This window comes from Herpailurus yagouaroundi, unplaced genomic scaffold (assembly GCF_014898765.1).
Source record: "Herpailurus yagouaroundi ecotype Mexico unplaced genomic scaffold, PumYag 199, whole genome shotgun sequence".
NCBI classification, from domain to species: Eukaryota; Metazoa; Chordata; class Mammalia; order Carnivora; family Felidae; genus Herpailurus; species Herpailurus yagouaroundi.
This window is the reverse complement of record NW_024412430.1, coordinates 11,125,779-11,145,221: the sequence shown is the minus strand read 5'-3', so window position 1 is coordinate 11,145,221 and position 19,443 is coordinate 11,125,779. Positions and strand designations below refer to the sequence as shown.

Genomic DNA, 19,443 nt, shown 5'->3' with positions numbered 1-19,443 from the left:
AAGGGGTAGAGAATTTATTCAAGTCTAAGATGTAACAAAAAGAAATTAAATGAGGTCAAAGAGGACTATTTTTTCTCTGCGAATGATAATCTGTGGAGAAATCAGAATATATCTGTTTCACCAAAAACGAAGAGGCACCCCTCTCTGTGTCCTAGATGCTTAATTTGACTTCCCACCCTCTGACTGCCAAGCCATGGATGTTGGCTTTTGTGATTTTATTTTGAATAACCATTATATGAATTCATTCACTCTCGCAGCCCATATACATGCGCACACACACACACACACACAGCTATGTTCTAGGTCACAGGCCTTCAGGAAACCTCGAGGGATGAAACAAAGTCACAGAACCCAGTCTGCCTGTGGTGTCACAGTGCTTGGCTTGGAGCTGGGGTCTCTAGATACTGAGGTGAAGGAGAAATGTTCCTACTGGCCATGCAATCAGCAAGTTCCAATGTGCTCGAGAAACTACATATGGATGGTTCACTTCTTACAAGAAAATCTAATTTCTTCCTCTCACATATTCCTATTAAAGTTTCATGTGAGTAGCTCTTCTCAGCCTTGAGCAAGAGTGTCTGTTCAGGTTGAACGAGAAGGAATGACATTCACATGTAAGAAGGAACACACAGCCCGTACCAGGAGTTCCCCCGCTTCTCATAGCACCTGGCACGTGTGGATCATGTTACATAAGCTCTGGGGGTGGGGGGGCATGCTCACTTGGATCACAGCCACGGCCACTGTGAAGGAAACCGTGCTCTCAGACCTGAAGCATTTCCATGATTTGTAACAGGGATGGCCAATCACCTCAAGTATATCTAGCGAATTATCAGTGATTATCTGGATTACTGGGCTGTGGAACTTTGGTGGAGGCTGGGTGCAGGCTTAGGGGAATAGAGTGCTGTGACTGATTAGTGATGCCTGCGACGGCACAGACAAGAGAGTGGTGTTATGCGAGTCAAACAGACCGTCTTTGATCAAAAAATGATTTCAGGGAGGAGCCTGTTAAGAGCCTGAGGGCAAGCCCATGCCTTTTGTGTTTGCGTCCTCCTCTGTGCCAGACCCTCAGTTTATGTTCATAGTGCTAATGACTGAAATACAGTCATACTTCATCCTTTTTGGGTTTTCCCATTTCCAGGTACCTTAATAATGCTCTGGCAGGTGGACAGAGGTAAGCCCACCAGGCTGGTGCCATTTATGGACATGATCTGGTCCCCGATATTCAGCTTCCCCGATTTCTCGGCGGGGCCTCCATGCATCATGTTGGCGATGATCACCGTTGGCAAGATGGACCCCCAGCCAGACTCCACAATCACTACACCCAGGATTTCTCCTTTCTGCTTCTCTATGAAGACCTGAAAGGGAAGGAAAAAACAAAATAAAACGACAACACTTAGAAAGCCTGAATCAGTAACCCCAGGGTAGTGACACAAATCAAAACTTTTCCCCACTTCCTATCTGGACTCAAGAAAGACATTTCCCTCGGGTGCCTGGGTGGCTTAGTCGGTGAAGCATCTGACTTTGGCTCAGGTCGTGATCTCACAGTTTGTGAATTTGAGCTCTGAATCCGGGTCTGTGCTGGTATCTCAGAGCCTGGAGCCTGCTTCAGAATCTGTCCCTCTCTCTGCCCCTCCCCCGCTCATGCTGTCTCTCTCTCAAAAATAAAAAACATTACAAAAAAAAAAAAAAAAAGGAAGACATTTCCCTGAGGTTCCAACCCAAATGAGTCCTGTCTTCTCTTGATTCCATGGCATTTGGTAAGAAACACAGGTCCATATGATTTCTTGTAATTCTCATGCCACATAAGCAATCTTGTCTTTGGCAATATAAACACAAAGAGCACCGGGTGCTTTTTTCTGTAGTCCCCAGGGAGGGGGAAAGAGGCTGTGTAGGTGGGGACTTCGGTGGCGCCTTATGGTTTCCGGAAATAGCTTTTGGGTCCTATACACCGGCTGCCCTAATCCCCAGCGTTTCACAAGTTCTCTCCAACAACACTGAAAATTCTTGTGTTAAAAATAAATAAATAGACATTATAGACATTCTCTCTTTGCAAGGAGAAAACTGAGGACGAAGGGGAAAAAAAATGATGCTAAGCTTATCTCCACCGAAAGGTTGGTCGAGGAAGTGGGAAAGTCGTATTTTAGATGGGCATAATTGCTTCCTAGGCAGGGCAGAGAAGACAGGAGTCAGTGTTGGTTATCTGCAGTCCCGTAAGATTTGTGGACACACTACCAAGGGGCAAGTCACGTTCTGGAAGTATCTGACAAAGAGAATGTGTATTTATTTATTCAGATTCGCAGATACACACACACACACACACACACACACACACACACACACACACACACACAGTGGTGGCGGCTGCTGGGCCCTGACAAAGGCTCCTCACAGGCTCATGTCCCTTCTCCTGGCTGCCGAAGCCCACAGCTGGCTGCTTCTCTGGAGAGCTGCCCAGCGGGACACATTGCCTATGACGGGCTGTTCAATTGTGTCCTCCTCGAAATTCATATTCTCCAGTATCACAGTATGACCTTATCTGGGGGCACCTGGGTGGCTCAGTCAGTTAAGCATCTAACTTCAGCTCAGGTCATGATCTCACAGTTTGCTATGTGAGTTCAAGCCCCGCGTCCGGCTCTGTGCTGACAGCTCTGAGCCTGAAGCCTGCTTCGGATTCTGTGTGTGTGTGCCTCTCTCTCTCTGCCCCTCCTCCACTCACGTTCTGTCTGTGTCTCAAAAATAAATGAACGTTAAAAATAATAAATAAATTTAAAAGAATACGACCTTATTTGGATACAGAATCTTTGCAGAGGCAATCAAGTTAAAATGAGGTCATTAGGGTGGGCCCTAATTCAGTATGATTGGTGTCCTTACAGGAGGGGAAAGTTTGGACACAGACACACACGCACATAGGGGAAGATGATGTACAGACACAGGGATAAGACAGTCATTTCCAAGCCAAGGTGAGGGGTCTGGGACACACCCTTCCCCCACAGCTCTCATGAGGAACCGACCCTACGGACAACTTGATTTTGGACCGCTAGCCTCCAGAAGTTCGACGTTTTTTTGTTGAAGAAACCCAGTCTGAAGTACTCTGTTAAGGCAGCCCGAATACACGGATCCACCCTCCTCCAATCTTGGCCAGTCAACGACTGACCAACACAGGGTACAAATGTCTGCCAAATCCTTTGGCCCAAGGTGGGACAAGTCTTCCCTGTGACCCAGAGCTTCCTCTGGATCAGAATGAAGCTCATCTCCAGCAAGGCCACATTTCTCTAAGCTTAGCGTCCCTACCACCCTGCTGCCCACACTCACTTTTTCCTGCGTGCCCTCTCTCCCCAAATCCCTTGAACAAGAATCCCTGCCTCAGGCTCTGCTTCTAGGGAACAGAGGACACCAAACCTACATCGGTGGATAAAAAGAGCACTTTCGAATACAGTACTTTGTATCTCCTTGGGGAAGCCGAGCCCCTGGACTAGACTTTGAAGACACCCAGTTCCGACCTGAGCCCTGGGGGGGCCTCTTCCACACAGACCCCATGCTCCAGCCATGCTGTCTCATTCACGGCCCCCCAGACAGCTCCAGGCTTCTGTACTTTGGCCCAGCTCTCTGCAGTCTTTTACACTTTCCAAAGAATACCCAGACCTCCAGCCCAGCTCCAATGGCTGCATTTTCCTCCAGACACTCCTGCAAAGCTCCGTCTGAAGCAACAGGCTGCCCCTGGAAGAGCACAGAGTCTGTCACCTGAGACCTGACATCTGCTCCCTTCTCACAGTGGTCTCTGACCAGTGCTTGTGCTCAGTACCATCACTAAACTTTTCCGTGCCGTTTCCGAGATGGTGCGCTTGGGAAGGCGGGGTACGGGTCCTGTTCACCTCTGGAACCCACCCCAACCCTCGCTCAGGACTGCCCGGAGCAGAGGATGGTCCACCTTGGTGACAGGCCCTCACGAGAGGGGAGCAGGAGTGGGGCCTGAGTCCCCGGCAACGTCCCGCCGATGACGCGCTCCTCCCTCAACCATCCCACCTCCCCTCCCTGGCAGGGCTGCCCCCACACTCCTGGGGCTCCTGCCCCTCCGGCCGAGCTCGGAGAAATACCTACATCTTTGCAGTTTTCCGACTTGGAGAAGTGGATGAGGTCGTCGTTGTACATGTCCTGGGTGTTGAGCAGGTCACTGTACTCCTTCTGGCTGAGGTCTTCAGGGTTAATCCCGTTGGCCCTGAGGAATTCCTGGTATGCCACGCTGAAGGCCTGCCCGATGGACTGTGCGATCAGCTGGGCCTGGACGGTAGCCGGAGAGGGAAGACAGAGGTCAACGAGCAAGCACTGCTGGCGAAAGTGCTCGGGTCCCTGCAGGGCCGGGAGCCCCAGGCATCAGCCGGGCCGGTGGGTCGACACGTGGCACCAAACCCTGTGAGGGGCCGTTCCCAGGATGACTAGGGACGTGTCTTACTATGACAGTGATCACAAGGGAGCCACCGGCATCCAGTGGACAGGAGTCAGGGCTGCCGGACCCACTGCCATGAAGAGGACGGTCCTGCCCAAAGATGAGCCACTCTACACCCTGAACAACTCCCGAGCCCACCGGACGCCCGTACCCATGGACCACCCGGATCAAACCATCTGAGTCCAGGGTGCCACTTCAACTTATGTAGAACACAAAGGCATTAACTGCACGGTTCTAGTTCATGTGGAAGGTTCCGAGCACACAGCTGCTATGTTAAGAGAGAGAAGATGATGACTGCTTCGTCCAGCATCTTCCCCAAGACGTAAGCTTCAAGATTTTGGAAGATCATTAGCAGCAACGCTATCGGTGGTTATCTGGGTGGCCAGCAAATCACATCACCAGCAGCCTGTGTATTTGCTGCACACTGAGGGGATTCTGCATGAGGGTGGGGCCCGTCTACACGTCCACGTTCCTACTGAGCTCTCAATTCAAAAGGTCAAAATAAGAAGGGTTTCCAATATCCAGCGAAACGCTATGTCGGCGTAAGCATGGGACGGCTCTGCTGTTCCTTCTGGAACGGCCGGGCCTGAGCGTCGACATGCTGTAGTAAGTACAATTTTATTTGGGCTTGCTTTCCTGTAATTTTCCTTTGTATTACATTTACGGCAACGCTTTAGTCTGTGGACACATTTTCAAAAGGGGGAGGTTCTATTACCTATGAATTTTATTTCAGGACGGTAACGGGGCGCCACAAAACATCTGTTGTAGGAAGGGGGTTCTGGGTCCCGCGGAGTTGGAAACCCTGATCGAGCCCAACCCGTAGTGTCCAGGTGAGGAGACTGAGGCCCAGAGACGTGAAGGAACTTGCTCAAGGTCACACAGCTCACGGGGCAGGAACTGTGCTGCTGTAGGTTCTTTCTCGGCAGCCTCTCCCTGCATTAATTCACCCACGCTATGAATTCAGCTCGCTGGCCGCCACCAGCATTTCTCACACGCCTGTGCTTCATTCGGCACTAGCCAAGGACCGTGACCGCAGTCCTCGCCTCTAGCCTGTGACTGACGGGGGCACGATAGTGCCACGGGCCCTCATCCTAAGCTCTCGAGACCACGTTTCAGAATTTAGCAAATTTTGGATTTTAGAAAGGCAACAGGGTGCATGTATCACACACGGTCTAAAAACCCCATCGGAACCCGGGGAATTGCCCTGTAGCCAACAGTAATAGTCCTGCAGCAAAATGGAGAAGATTCATGGTAAGCTGGAAAAATCCTAGACATGGTCTCATGGCAGTCCCGGATAGGCTTATCAGCCAATGGACTACAAAAACCCCTTGTGCTTCTCGAAGCCCTTTAGACTTGGGAACTATGGGTCTGTTTCATCGCCCCCGTTGGACAGGCAGGGAACAGAGGCTGAGAGGTGAAGGTAGCAGTTTAGCTAAAAGCAGCTGATGAACACTAAAATCGGAACCTCCTATGGTGGCTGGCTGTAGGCAAAGAAATGCTTCACTTTTCTCACTCTGTGAATCTGGTGACTTCACACGCACGAGTCATGAACAACGAGGACCGCCACCCCGTGTCCTGAGTAAAACCGGGAGCGAGGCATCACTACAGGCACGAGAGGCACATGTGGACGGATGACCTGAAAAACGGCAGCACGCGTGCCGTTACTGACGGAGGCCCCTGGCAGACGCACAGGCTGCTGCTGTGTGCGCGCTGTCTCCTGGGGCCACACGGCAGCCCGTGGGGGAGATGCTGTCGTTCTGCACAAGCTTGGGGGCCTCACAGCCTGTAGGCGGAGGCAGGATCCAGATCCAGCTTTCTTGGCTCTGGAGTCAATGCTCTTCTGTCCTTTGCTTCAGAAGCAAAGGGGGTAAAAGTAAGATTGCCAGGTCCGCTCTCATCACACCTCTTGCTTCCTCATTCCTTTCATCATCTTCCCAGATGGGAGCCTGCACAAAAAGGGACCCCCTCCTTAGGAGCTCAGAGCCAGCTGGGGGCAGCAGAGCGTCACGTGGGCATCCACATGCCTGGGGGGGGCGGGGGGTGCAGAGCTAACTCCACCTTTCCAGCCTGCCTGCAGGACACGCGACACTTAAGCTTCCAAGTGTCACTTCCGAAACTCTGAGAAACTTCCAGAACTCATTTTCTCCCCATCTGCATGCCTGGCCTCCAGCTTTCAAGGAATACCAGGGAGGATGGCTGCCTTCTCAGCGATCTCGTCCCGGGGGGCTGTATTCTAGGGAACCAGACCAGAGGATGATGGTGCAGAGAGCGTGAGCGTCTCCACTCCCTGTGGCTGAAGCCCCGGGGAAGAACGGCTGGCCTTGGACTCCTAACTTCTTGCAGGAAGGCAATTTACTGCAGCTAGATGAACACCCTCCTGGAGAAAAATGGCCTCATTCAAGGAGCCAAGGCTCCCACAGGCAATTCTCTTTAGCTACGGGCTCTCTGCTCAGCATGAGTAACAGCGCTTGTGCCGCTGTGGCGGGAGGAAAATCAGCACAATGACGCGGACACGGCCCCACGGCGGGGGGGGGGGGGGGGCTCTATGGTTCCAGACCTTCATCACGGGGCCATGGCCCCTGGCCCTGAAGGGAGCTTCTAAGACCTGCCGAGCTTGAGGAGAAGCCAGACGCCTACGAAGCTTGAAGCCCAGAGGCCTCCCCAGCAGTTCCAGGGATGCCTGGGGGAGGAAGGCCCAAGGGAGGAAGGGGCCCTGCCTCTGCGGTGAATGAATTTTCTCCGTTGACCGTGATGCCTGGGAAGATGGGGGTTAGGACTCAGTGGCTTGGAGACAGGAGGAGCTGCTGGTTTTCGTGAGGACGGAGAGCTGGCAGGCGGTGCTCCAGCCGCTGGCGGGGGCGGGGAGGTAGGAGCAGGAATCCTAACTGTCCTGTGGTCTAGGGGGCGATGCTACACAACCGAGAATGATCCTCCCCAAATGCCCTCATGCCCAGGAGACATGCGCTTGGGGCCCTCATGGGTCTGACTGCTTTCCTTCTCCTCTTTCCCCTCATTCTAAGCCATCCTCAAACTATACCAGCGGGCCCCTACCTCAGGGCCTTTGCACTTGCTCTTTTCTTAGTCTCAGTTGAGGCAGGTCTCTCTTCAAATGTCACCTCCTCAGAGAAGGCTCTGTTGATTATCCTACCTGAAATAGCTCCTGTCCCGGCTTTATTTTTCCTTACAGAACTTCTGGCTATCTAGCTTAAGTACATTTGTCTATTTATTTTCTATCTCCCTATGGGCATCATACTGAATACCTTGTCTGTTTATTCAGCCTCGTATCCCTAAAACAGTGCTTGACACATAGTAGGCGCTCAACAAATATGTGCTTCATGTACGACTGAGACCGACTCAGGTTCTGAGAAAGAGAGAGAGTCTGGCCCACCCAAAGGCAGCCCAGGTCACCCAGCGGGGAGATCCGGGGAGGCATCCTTACATCCTCAGACTCAAAGACGTGGCATATCATCTTGTACTGCCTTTTTCCATCCTGGGATGGGTGGGAGGCTTCCACATTCTCCTGGGAGTTGGAGCGGGGCATCCGCCTGCGGGCCATCAGTACGACGATGTTCCCGATGTCCGCTATATAGGAAATGGTCCTCAGAGGGTGGTCCATCATCGTCTCCTGGAGGGCATAAGGGAGAGGATGCTGAGTCCAGAGCAGCATCTACTGGCCCGTGAGAGAGTCTGTCGCCCCACAGCCCGGCCAAGCGCAGTCCCCGTGTGGCAGGTGGGGGGTGGGGGCTGGGGTCAAAGGCTGCCGCCAGATTTACGTGCACCTGCTCAGGCCTGGGGGCAGTTGCCTGGACTAACAGTGACCCAGAGCAAGAAGGGGTCTGTGGCATGTGAAATAAAACGTCCCGTCGTTTTGCCACCAGTAGAGTCTCTGGTGGAGAGGTTAGAAGAATAAAATATGCACATGTGATGGTTGCGTTGTGCGTGCGTGCGTGCGTACGTGTGATTTCGTAAAAGGCGAATCTGTTCAAGGTCACGAATCTTCTCCTGAAAACTTATGAGAAGGATTTGCAAGCAGCATCCACGGCTTATTTTTTCCTGAGATCTTCAAGGAAACGGTCCCAGAGCACCACGGCCCCCTCCCCCGCAGCGGGCGCTGCAGACACAGCCTTCTAGCTTGTTTGGAAGCCAGCAGCTGAGGACAGGGGACCTACGGACACGGGCACAGGCTGGGAGCAGCCACGCTGGGAACTTCACCCCGGGAAAGGTGGCCGGCCAGCTAATACCTGTGTGTCGGCATTCAGTACTTTGATTCTCTGGGTAGAAATGAAGAGATCCACCTCGGTCATCGGCTGAGATTCCCCTTCGGGAGCCTGAGAAGAAAGATGCACCAAGGGAAAGCTTAACGCCTCACCCCGACTCGAGGGCACGGGAGCAAGGTTAGCTCACACACAGAGGCACTGAGACACAGTCACCAGAACGGCAGGGCTGACTCCAGATTGCGACCGCCAAAGCAGAAGGGGCCACAGAGCACGGACTCACGAACGAGGGTGAGCGTTGCCGGTTAAGGGGGAAGACGCCCAATCCGCTCTGCTTCTCCCCCTACAGAAGAAGGGTGTGACTCTGGGAACGATGGTCGTGAACTGCCCTTTCTACAAGGCTTTTGGAGCCCAACAGACTGAAGAGTAAGGGCAAGTGACCCACACCCCGAGACCTTGGAGAAGTCAGAGTGTCTGCCCCTGTTCAAGTGATGGGGGACAATGTTTAGAGCAGGGGCAAAGTCATTTGGATGCAGTTCTGGTAAAAGGGTCTTCACATTCGCACACCATCACAGCGACACAGAAGCCGTACCCACTCCTGAAGCCACCCCATTAAGAAGGAGCCCCAGATGCCTCAACACCCCATAGGTAGCCCACAAGCACCTAGAAGCTCGATAACCAAACAAGCACATCCGTCTCGTTCACTTAGGGTTTAAGTCCGCACGGTGTGGTTATTAGCGAGTTTTCTTTTTTGCATCCAGCAATCTGACAAATCCACAAGTCAAACGTGACTGTAATTGAACAGACCCGAGTCCCTGCCACATTAGTGCTCCTGAAGGGTGGGAACTTTCACACTCCTGTAGGATTCATTTAGCATCTCCAATCCGCTGCCTGTTGTCTCTCTGATGTGAAATGGCTCATGAGCAACAGAAAACAGCCACTTTGGGCAACTCAGTTTTGAGAAACGTTGGCTAATGGGGCGGTTCAAAAAGAAATCTGAACGAAAACTTGCTGGATGCAGAAAACAAAAACACAAAATAATAAAAAGGCAAAACGTAAATAAATGAAAAGAACAGGCATAACACCAAGCTGATGACGTTATTTGTACTGCACCTTCTTTCTGCTTTTGGCTAATTTCTGGGCCATCTGCTTAGCATGGAAACAGAGACAGGAGAACAGTTAGAAAAGAATTTGCAGAGACTCAAAGCCAAAAAGGGAATTGACAAACTAGTATCAATAGTGCATAAAGCATTTCTGTGTCAGGAGAACTGACTTTAAAAAAACCCTGGTCTACAGACAATCAATTTCCTAACTCACGATTTCGTAGGTGGCAGGGGCCGTAGGAGGAAGGAAATGGATTGAGGTGCTTTTTCTATGTAACTGCAATCGATGCTTTCAAAGAACCAACTCGGTTCTGTTGATTTTCTTTATAGTACGCCTATTGGCTACTTCCTTGATTTCAACCTACATCTGAATTTCCTTTTACTTTCTTTGGATTACATTTGATTTCTTTTTTTCTAGCTTCCTGAGATGAAAATTTAAAGGACAGATCTTTAAACTTGTTTTTTCCCCCATACATTTATTTAAAGCTGTGAATCTCCCTCCAAGCACTGCATTAGCTGTATCCACAAATTTGTCACATTCCAATCTAATTATCCCTTCAAAATGTTTTCTAATTTCCACCGTGAGTTTTCCCTCGAACTTTGGATTATTTAGAGCTGTGTTATTAATTTTAATACATTTGGGGATTTTCTAGTTTTCTTTTTGTTACTTATTTCTGAATTAATTCCACTGTGGTCAGAGAACATACTGAATTGTGCTGGGTTCTTAGCCCTATGATCCAGAACATGACTGACTGTGGTGAATGTCAGGTGGACTTCAAAAGATGCATTCTTCAGTTGTTGGGAATAGTGTTCTACCAATATCAATGAGGTCATTTAGGTTGGTTAAGGGTACAGTTTAAATCTTCTGTGTGCTGCCTGATATTTTTGTTTGTTCTAAAATTTACTGAGAGAGGTGTGTTAAAATCTCCAGCTGTTACTATGGATTTGTCCCTCTCTCCTTTTGGTTCTGCTAATATTTGCTTTATCTGTTTTATATCTGTGTTATAAGGTACATACAGATTTAAGGTACTTGTGTCTTTCTGTTGGATTCATCTTTTTATTGTTCATCTCTAGTAATAATTCTTGCCTTAAATTTGTGTACTATTAATACAGCCTATTCCTAACTAGAAATAGATAAACATTCGTCCCCCCACCTTTTCTCATAAGTAAAAGAGAACACAGTTGATTAAAAAAGAGAGACAGACTGCAGCCAGATTGTCTAAAACTGAATCCCCGCTCTGCGACCTACTAGCTCCGTGACTTGGAGCGAGCCGCTTCGTGTCTCTGTGCCTCAGTTTCCTCATCTGTAAAATGAGGATAAAAACAGTATCTACCACACAGTGCTGTTGTGAGGATAAAATGTGTGCAGAGCTCTTAGAACAGTGTCTGGTGCGTTACGAGTGGTACGTTTGTGTTGGATGTTACAGGATTATAATTTACCTATGTCAGAATGTAATTTCTTGGCTCTTGGTAAGGCTTGCTGGATATACACAGATCCTGTACAAATAATGGTGAGTCAATGGCCAAACCACGCACGCTGTTGTGGTGATGGGGGTGGGTGGAGGACTGTCTGCTCTCTCATACTCCTTCGTACTCACCTGGGGAAAAGCCCTTTTGCTCCCAGCAGCACGTCTCTAGTTCATTAATGAGTCAAATGGGGTGTCTGTTCTATCTCACTGGACAGAAACCAGATGAGTCGGCCATCCAAACACCAAGTACCTCATCTCTGGTGCAACCAGGAAACTAGGGCAGCCCTCCTCACCCCCCTCCCCCCCCACAGCTCCTCCTGGTGGCCATGAATTCATGGTGAACAGTCTGCTCTGGCAAAGTCAGAAGGCAGCAAGCGCAAGGGGGTTTCGTAACTGCTGTGTGCGATGGTGGACGTGTGTCCGCGTCTGAGGAGTGGCCCTGTGCTGATGCTCCGCCAGACCGTGCAGATTTCTAGGTGGGATCCGACAGTCCCATGGCGGGGGGGGGGGGGTGTTCTCGTCTGCATCGGCTGCCATCCTCATGATAAATGACCACTGTGAGATCCTCACGTGCATGTGTTTGTTCTACCACTTTCCCTGAAATTATCTGGCCGGCATTTAAGAATTTGTGATATTCTCGATACCAAAACCTAACAGCTGTGGGACAGGTCAACATTCTTCGCTGTAAGGAACAGGGATCTGAAAGGGTCTCTCAGAGGAAACTAAGTCTGCTGCCAGTGGAACAACCACATTTTTTTTTTTTTTAACTGGGATGGTTGATGAAGAAAGAGAACCCAAATGGCCAACCAAGTTTCATGAAAGGCATCCTGAGATAATTTCTATGAAGCGAAGGAGATTTTATGCACCTAAAGTAATACCAGGTGCTCAACCACATGTGCTGCTCAGGTGTCCTGAAACCAATTCTAATCTGAAGTTTACACACGACACACGGGAGACGGTCGGATCCGGAATGAGAAATGGCAGGAGCAGAGAAGCCCGAGAGGCCTAGAAGGCCTGCGTGTGTCGTAAAGCAGTGAGTGACAGCATCCCTTGCAATCCTCGTGATTCACGGGACCGACTGCGGCTTGCCCCTCAGTAAGCTGTGGCACCAGGGACATAAACCGTGGAACTGTCACTCACCCTCTCACTCTGCGAGGCGTGTTTACTGTCGTTAAGACTCTCGAGGTTAGTCATGCTGGGGATCCTCCGGACTATTCTAGCTTTTCTTTCCCCAGCTGACATCTACGGGGCACTCGCTAGGTGCCACGTCCTTCTGAGCAGCTCACGTGTGTCGCAGTGCGAAAGCTTCGGGCAACCCTGTGAGGTGCCTACCGTACTCTCCTCTTGCAGAAGCGGCAACTGAGGCACAGAGAGGCTAATTAACATGCTCAAGGGCGCTCAGCTGTTAAGAGGCAGAACAGAGATCCCAGCCCCTGAAATCTCACTCTACTCTCCAAATCACTAGTTGTGTACCTCGGGCAAGCGTCTCAGCGGTAAACCTCTCAGTGTGTCAGTGAAGAGGGCTGATCATACCCACCTCACAGGATTTCCCACCCCCTCCATTTTGAGGAGTAAGTGAGATCAATGTATGTGAAGGACGTGCTCCAAGTGCTCATATACCCTTTTCATGTTAATCACAGGCTTCTTTGAGTCACGCGGGAAATCACGTGGCTTGCACAAAGCCCCACCGGTAGAGATTTTCATTCCACAATGAAGTCCTGATTGTTGACGGTTAAAGAAAACCTTTCCAGGAAAGAACAGAAAAATCTCATCTTTTTGGGACAAGCCAGGGAAGACAAACATGAGAATGGGTGATAATGAGAGCTTCTGAAAAAAGCGCAGCAAAAAACATCCAATGCCATTTGTGAGTCAAGGACACGAGCGTCACAAATGTGGGAAGGATGGAGACATGTGTGCCACGTCCCGCGTGGATGTGAAGCGGTTTCCGGGGCTCAGGGAAGGGCCCGGCAGGCCAGGCCGTCTTCTGGCCGAAGGGCAGCGAGCAAGAGGGTGGAATGAGGCATGGATGCAGTGGAGAGCAAGGAAGACGGGGTTCCAGCCACGATGGCTTCAAGGCTGGGTCTCTAGGCAGGGTCAAGGCAGGGCTCCCACACTGTGGGACGAATGGGGCATCTCTATCTATGGTGCTAGAGACACTGACGGCACGTAGGGCAGAAGTTGCTCCCAAAACTTGTTCCAGAGAATCTCAGCGGCACGACTTTCAACAGGCACCCCACAGCGATCATGTATTCTGTGTTCAGATAACGACGGGAGTTTCTGGTTAAACAAGGTGAATGAGATCTCCTTAGTACAGGAGTTCTCAAAATCTTTGATAGGAGAACGTATGTGGCAAATTCAAAAAAAGGGATCTATTTTGCGGCGTTTCTTGAGCTAATAATGTGCCGACAGAACCTCATCGGCGGGAGGCACGCAGCGTATTTGGGATGCCCCAGAGCGCAGAGAAAAGATGCTCCGTGAGGATGGTCGACCCCAGTGTTGGACAGTGGTCCCCAAATTAGTGTACCTCAGAATCTCCTTGAGGGCTAATGAAAACACAGATTCCTGGGCCCTACCTGCCCCCCCACCATGAATTTCGGACTGGGGTGAGCCTGAGAATCTGCATTTCTAACAAGTTCCCAGGTGGTCCTGATGCTGCTGGTTAAGGAATACCATGTTGAGAACTACCTCTTTAATGCATTCCTTAGTGTATGGGGGCTTCCTAAAAGGATATTTCTTCTCAGAAATGACGAACAACAAAGGCAGAAAGGATACATTAGGGAGGGTCCAAAGATGGAAAAAAAAAAAACAAAACTTAAGAAAAATGGCAGATGTCTTCTAATTCTGATGTTGCATTTAGATCCACCTTATTCATTACACTTTGATAGATGGAAAGGCTTTTAATTTCAGATTCCTCAACCTGCCTTGAATTACTGTTACTTAACCAACCGTCTTGGTTCCCTTATTAGACTGCAAGTTTCTCAAGGTCAAGGATTGGGTCTTGGTTAGTTTTTATCTCCTGAGATGCCTCTCACAAGGGTCTGTAGAGGAACAGTTTGCTTTCTGAGCCAAATTCCTTTGTTTACCTCTCACGTTAACTAGAAAATTTCGGGCCAAAACGCAACTCCAAATTCTCTCCCCGTTTGGCAAATAAATTTATAAATTCTTTAAGAAAATATTAATTCTGCAAACTCCAAGTGCGAGTCAATGAGCACCACAACAGACCCCCAGGAGGGAAGTTAAAGAGAGTTCTGAAAGCCCAGCTTCAGGTTTGGTGTCTGCTCAGAGTTAAAGTAGCACAGACACCATGGCCACCCAAGACTCATGGTGAGGAAGGTCTCACCCATACCCACTGGTCAAACTCTGCAGGCAGAGGAAAGAAAGAGGGGTAAGATGGGGGTCCCCATGGGGAAGAAGGGAAGGAAAAGGAATCTGAAACAGAAGGAGGAAACCCCTCCTGGTTCAGATGACACATCAAGGTGGAAATCACTTATCAGTTTGTCCTGAGGATACTAAGTGGATTTCCAAATAAATCCACACATTTTCCTCTTTCTTTCCTTCCTTTCCTGGACACTGTCAAATCTGTAGCTACCTTCCTCTCTGCATCTTTATAGAGGTGGCCTAGAATGACTCATTCCTGAAAGGTCAGCCTCTCTTTAGGAAACAGGGTGGCACCACATCCCTTACAGAAAGGGGTCTCCTACGCGCATGTGCGGGCCCACAGTGCAGGCGCCCGCGAGACCATCCCCACTGATCCAGAGAAATGCTCTAGGTGCCCTGGTTCCCTCTAGGAAATCTCAGGGCACATCCTGACACAGTAGCTTTCTAGAGGAGTGCAGAAATAAACCATGGGTCTGTGCACCTAGCATCTGAAAAAGCATCAGGCTGGGGGTCCAGTCAAACAACTTGACGGGCATTTAAACTGAGGTAAAAGGAACAGGAGACAGGATATATTTAATGACAGGCAACAGCCCCTTCAGATGCACAGAAGCACATCGCAAAGGTGATACTTACAAATGAAATGTAACCATTTAACTTTACCACTCTATAATGAATTCCTTACACTACAATAATTTGCTGTAAAAAATAAATACATGTGTACCAGATGTCTGCTCTGCTCTAGGCAGGTCTAAAATGGATTTATAATCAGACAGCCTCATCTTGCTTGTTATGATCAACAAAACCGTCTAATTTTTTTGATTCAAATCAACCGTGGAACTTCTGGATACCGATCCTTTGAAGCCTCAAAGCGAACCTTCTGGTTTCTTACCAGGGAGGCTGGACTTTAAGAAGGGAAAACCGCGCTCTAGGACCTCACTGCGGGAATCGGAAGCTGTAATTCACAGCACGCTGGCTCGTGGCCGGGCTCTGGCTCGGGGGGCCACAGCACACGCTGAGCACGCCTTTACGTTCTGGGCATGTGCCTGCTCCCTTCCTCCAGGTCACATGTCACAGGGCAGTGGAAAGAGATAAACTATCTGTGGGACTCAATGGCTGCCACTCAGGAGACCGATAACCAAGGTGCCCAGTATGATACCCTACCCTGAACGTGTGTGAAACCTGGATGGACAGAAGCCGGGAGAACGCATGTCAAAACAGCACAGTTTTCTGCCCTGGGGACCTTCAGGGCTCCTCTCGGGGAGGGCTGTTGCTCTGTTCTGAAGGAGTCACGTGAATGGGCTGTGGTGGTGCTCCCTGACAGGGGCTGAGGGGTGCTCTGGCGCTCTGTGGGAGTTACATCTCTATGCTGTCCACCTGCATCCAACACCTGCCCTCCTGCTCAGGTACACCCTGCACCCTTACTGGCTCGATTCACTTCTCACTGCTGCTGCGGAGCCCGAGGGCAAGGCTCTCCCTCTACACACTGCTGTTTTCTCTTCCTTCCGGAGACCTTGCCCAGCCTTGCACACGCAAGTGCTCAAGAAGTCGTTTCTCCTGGATTAAGGACCCTAAGTGACTGGCCTACACTTGTTCTTCTTCCTCTTTCCACACTGCCCCCGCGACACCAGGAGGTAACCGGGGCACGTGTGCACACGACCACACAGGAAAGGGAAGGGTTCCTTGAGGACGAATGGGATTTTGACCGGCTGAAGCTGGACGGAACCAAATCTGGGGAGTCCTAACCTGTTCCAACTTGCTGGAAATACCTGGTTCTGGGTTTCGGTGGTGCTGGTATCCCCGGGGCTCCAGGTGGACTGGGCCTGTGGCCCCAGCATGACTGCCCAGTGGTTCTAGGTGCTGGTGGTGCTTACTGGCACCAGAAGTGTCCCTGGAGCCCTAGGTCTGTCCACGATTCCAGGTGGCGCCGGCATCATGGTGGAGATTCTAGAGCTCGGCATTTCCATTGGGATCAAACCAGTTCTAGCTGGCTCAAAGTGGTTGTGAATGGTTTCAACCAGATCAAAGTCGTTCTTGCTGGATCAAAACAGGCTTGCTCCTTTTCAATCTTGATAAGGCAGATGCCAATCGGTTATGACTGGCTCAAGCCTGTTTAAACACTGGGCTAGCTACCTCGTTATGGTTAGATTTGATCCAACGGCTCCCTGCGCCTGGAGCAAACCAGTGCAATCTAGCCTGAGCAGGGTCAGCTGGCTCAAAAGCAGGAGGCTGGGTCTGAACCACACCTGTAACACCAAGTGTTCAAGTCACTGACTGCGACGTGCGTGAAAATCCAGGGAGAAAGCTCTCGTGCTGGAGAGGTGATGCTCAAAATGACATCGTTCCTCATGCTACCAGCTTTCCAAAGTTTATGATCATATGTGTTTTTTCTTAAGGCTGGCCATTGAGAACACCCCAAGTATACAGCATTTATCCAAAAGGACTCAGGCACACCTTTTTTCTGTTGGCAGGTACACCATCCCAATCCGCTCTCCCCTACACTTGGGACTAGATATGCATGAGGTACGGGGGAGACCACCGTGGACGGCTCAGGCCGCCGCACCCACCCCCGGCACCCCCTTACCTTGATCCTGCTCACGGCTTCCTGGGCCTGCATCATGCGCACGTTTTTGGAGGGGGTTTTGTCGGAGAGCAGCTGGGTGGAGCCAAGGTAATTGGCAGCAAAAATGATCCCATCGATCAAGTCTTCGGGGTCACAGGGTCCGGGAACTGGAACACACAGAACCGCAGGGGTGAGTGAAGCCACCCTGGGGTGGGCCCCACAAATCGCTGACCGCACAAGCACCCTTCCCGACTGCTCAGTGCCAGCACAGGTGGCCCCCGCGGTGGAGACCCTGGGCAGGTGCATCACCCTGCCAGTCCAAGGCACCTCTCCGGGTCTGCCTTCACTCACACCTTGTTTTCAAAGGGAAGAAAGAATTTCTTCTTCATCCACTTTGCCCAGGCCATTTACTGGGAGAAATGATGTGTTTATTTAAATATGAAACATACAACTCAGTGACAAAAGATGTTGTTTTTCCTGTTAGACTGGGAGCCCTTTGGGGACAAAAGACCATGTCATGTTCGTCTTTGGCTCGCGTGTCTCATCAGTGCCTGTCACCCAGGGGGCATCAAATAAATGTTTGCCAGACAAATGGTTGGGTGAGCAGGAGGCTGCTTTATTAGAAAACCTCATTTTAAAGCGCCACGTTCGCATCTCTCCCTTCCACTTTATGCATAATGGGGAAAACCAATCTTACCAATAGGAAAAATGGGCATTTGTTTGAGAAGGTCTGGATCCCTAGAATGGCCTCTGACCCCAGCTCTGTGAGGCAGATGACATTACCCTGAGTCCCCTGATGTCAACCTTGCTGACTTACAGGCTGTGGTGTCCCCGGCTTGCATCCACACACAGATCAATTCCGAGGAAAAGCAGAATTTTCTGTTCTCACTGACCAGCCTTTTAAATTAAACCTTACTTTTAACATATTTAAAATGGGGGCATCTGATTCTAACCATCATCACCTGCAAACCCTACTTGAGATTCAAACACGTCTGGGACTAATAAATGACTTGAGAACAGACGCACGAAGAAAGGCGTTTTAATTCTGCAGTGAAAAACATATGTATTTTCTTTGGCTTGAATGCCATATTTGGGGAGATTAAAATATACATTTTTAACCTACTGTTAAAACCCCAGGCTCTTAAATTAGATAACTGGCAAAGGAAACAATTTGCTTTTTCCTTTTGGAAAGCTAATCTGAAATGATTTTTATTTTTATCCCTCAACATCGAGCTCATCTTGAGCTTAACCAGCTGCTTCCCATGGATAAGCTACTTATCAGAGTTCAGTCTTAAAACAATCTTATCGTTTTCCTAAAGCCAAGGTGGTGGCTGACACAAAGAAATTAACAGCATTTTAGGAAAGGCCTTCACCAAGCATCTGCGTAGTCAATAAATAAGGAGACGTGTTGTTTGCCATATTCTGGATCTTTCCAAGAAAGGCTTCTGGCGAGTGATACTCAGCCAAACCGGCCTCAACTACGTGCCAGTGGTTCACCTTCTTCTCCAAGGTCACAGACGTGCTGTGCTCAAACTTTCATAGGGGTGAGAAGGATTCAGGGTATTGGCCACATACAGTTTAGTTGTCCAGCTGGGAAGCACTACCCTAACTAAAATAATACATGGACGGGTTTGGAACCTACATTACACTTTGTAAAAAAGTAAAAGATTATCAGTCTCCTATCATAAATTCCCGTGCCGCGTTTACAGTGTTAAACATAATCATGTTTGCCCAAACAGGCATTGAGAAAAAAGATCTCATCTGGGATAGTAACTTTTAAAAACCTTCCATTTATTTTGTGAAAATAATGAATGTTAAAAGAAAGATAAAGAATTAACCACGTACTTCTCTACGGGCCTTCCAGGATTCTATGTTCATCTCTGAGTTAGCGCTATTCCCCGAAGAGGGTCTCTCGTCAACCATGGTGACTGTGGATATGCGGGTAGGTTTAAAAGCAATCCAAACAATGCTTAAATGACTACATAAATGCCGACCAGTCAAGAGACAGTTACACTGGACCTAAATAAATTATGCATTTGAGATATGATCTAAGGCCACTGATCCTCCAGGGATTTTGAGGATAATCAAATGTCACTGTTGCTAGATCATACCCTGGGAAAAAGCCGTTATGTTCGTAATTTCATTTTAGAATTTTTTTTTTTTAAGTTAAAAACAATTCACATTATACTGGTCCTAAGTCAAAGAACCGCAGGTTTCGTTTCGGCCTTCTGGAACGTGTTTGTCCTTTCAGGGAGGCCTCCGTGTTGCTCACACGTTA

At 49.5% G+C, this 19,443-nt stretch overlaps 1 protein-coding gene across 6 annotated transcripts in view; it reads right to left on the bottom strand.

The window, feature by feature from the left end:
- The window catches only part of APBA1 (amyloid beta precursor protein binding family A member 1), a 206,170-nt gene that overhangs the window by 13,407 nt on the left and 173,320 nt on the right, over positions 1–19,443 (bottom strand). For 4 of the 6 annotated variants that reach the window (XM_040449390.1, XM_040449396.1, XM_040449392.1 and 1 more), the window contains 6 exons: positions 17,187–17,332; positions 9,769–9,804; positions 8,683–8,769; positions 7,881–8,066; positions 4,096–4,275; positions 1,140–1,352 (listed from right to left, as the gene is read on the bottom strand). In XM_040449390.1, coding sequence (XP_040305324.1) covers positions 1,140–1,352; positions 4,096–4,275; positions 7,881–8,066; positions 8,683–8,769; positions 9,769–9,804; positions 17,187–17,332 — 848 coding nt within the window. The remainder of the gene's footprint in view (positions 1–1,139; positions 1,353–4,095; positions 4,276–7,880; positions 8,067–8,682; positions 8,770–9,768; positions 9,805–17,186; positions 17,333–19,443) is intronic. The other 2 variants (XM_040449394.1, XM_040449395.1) reach the window with 2 other exon arrangements.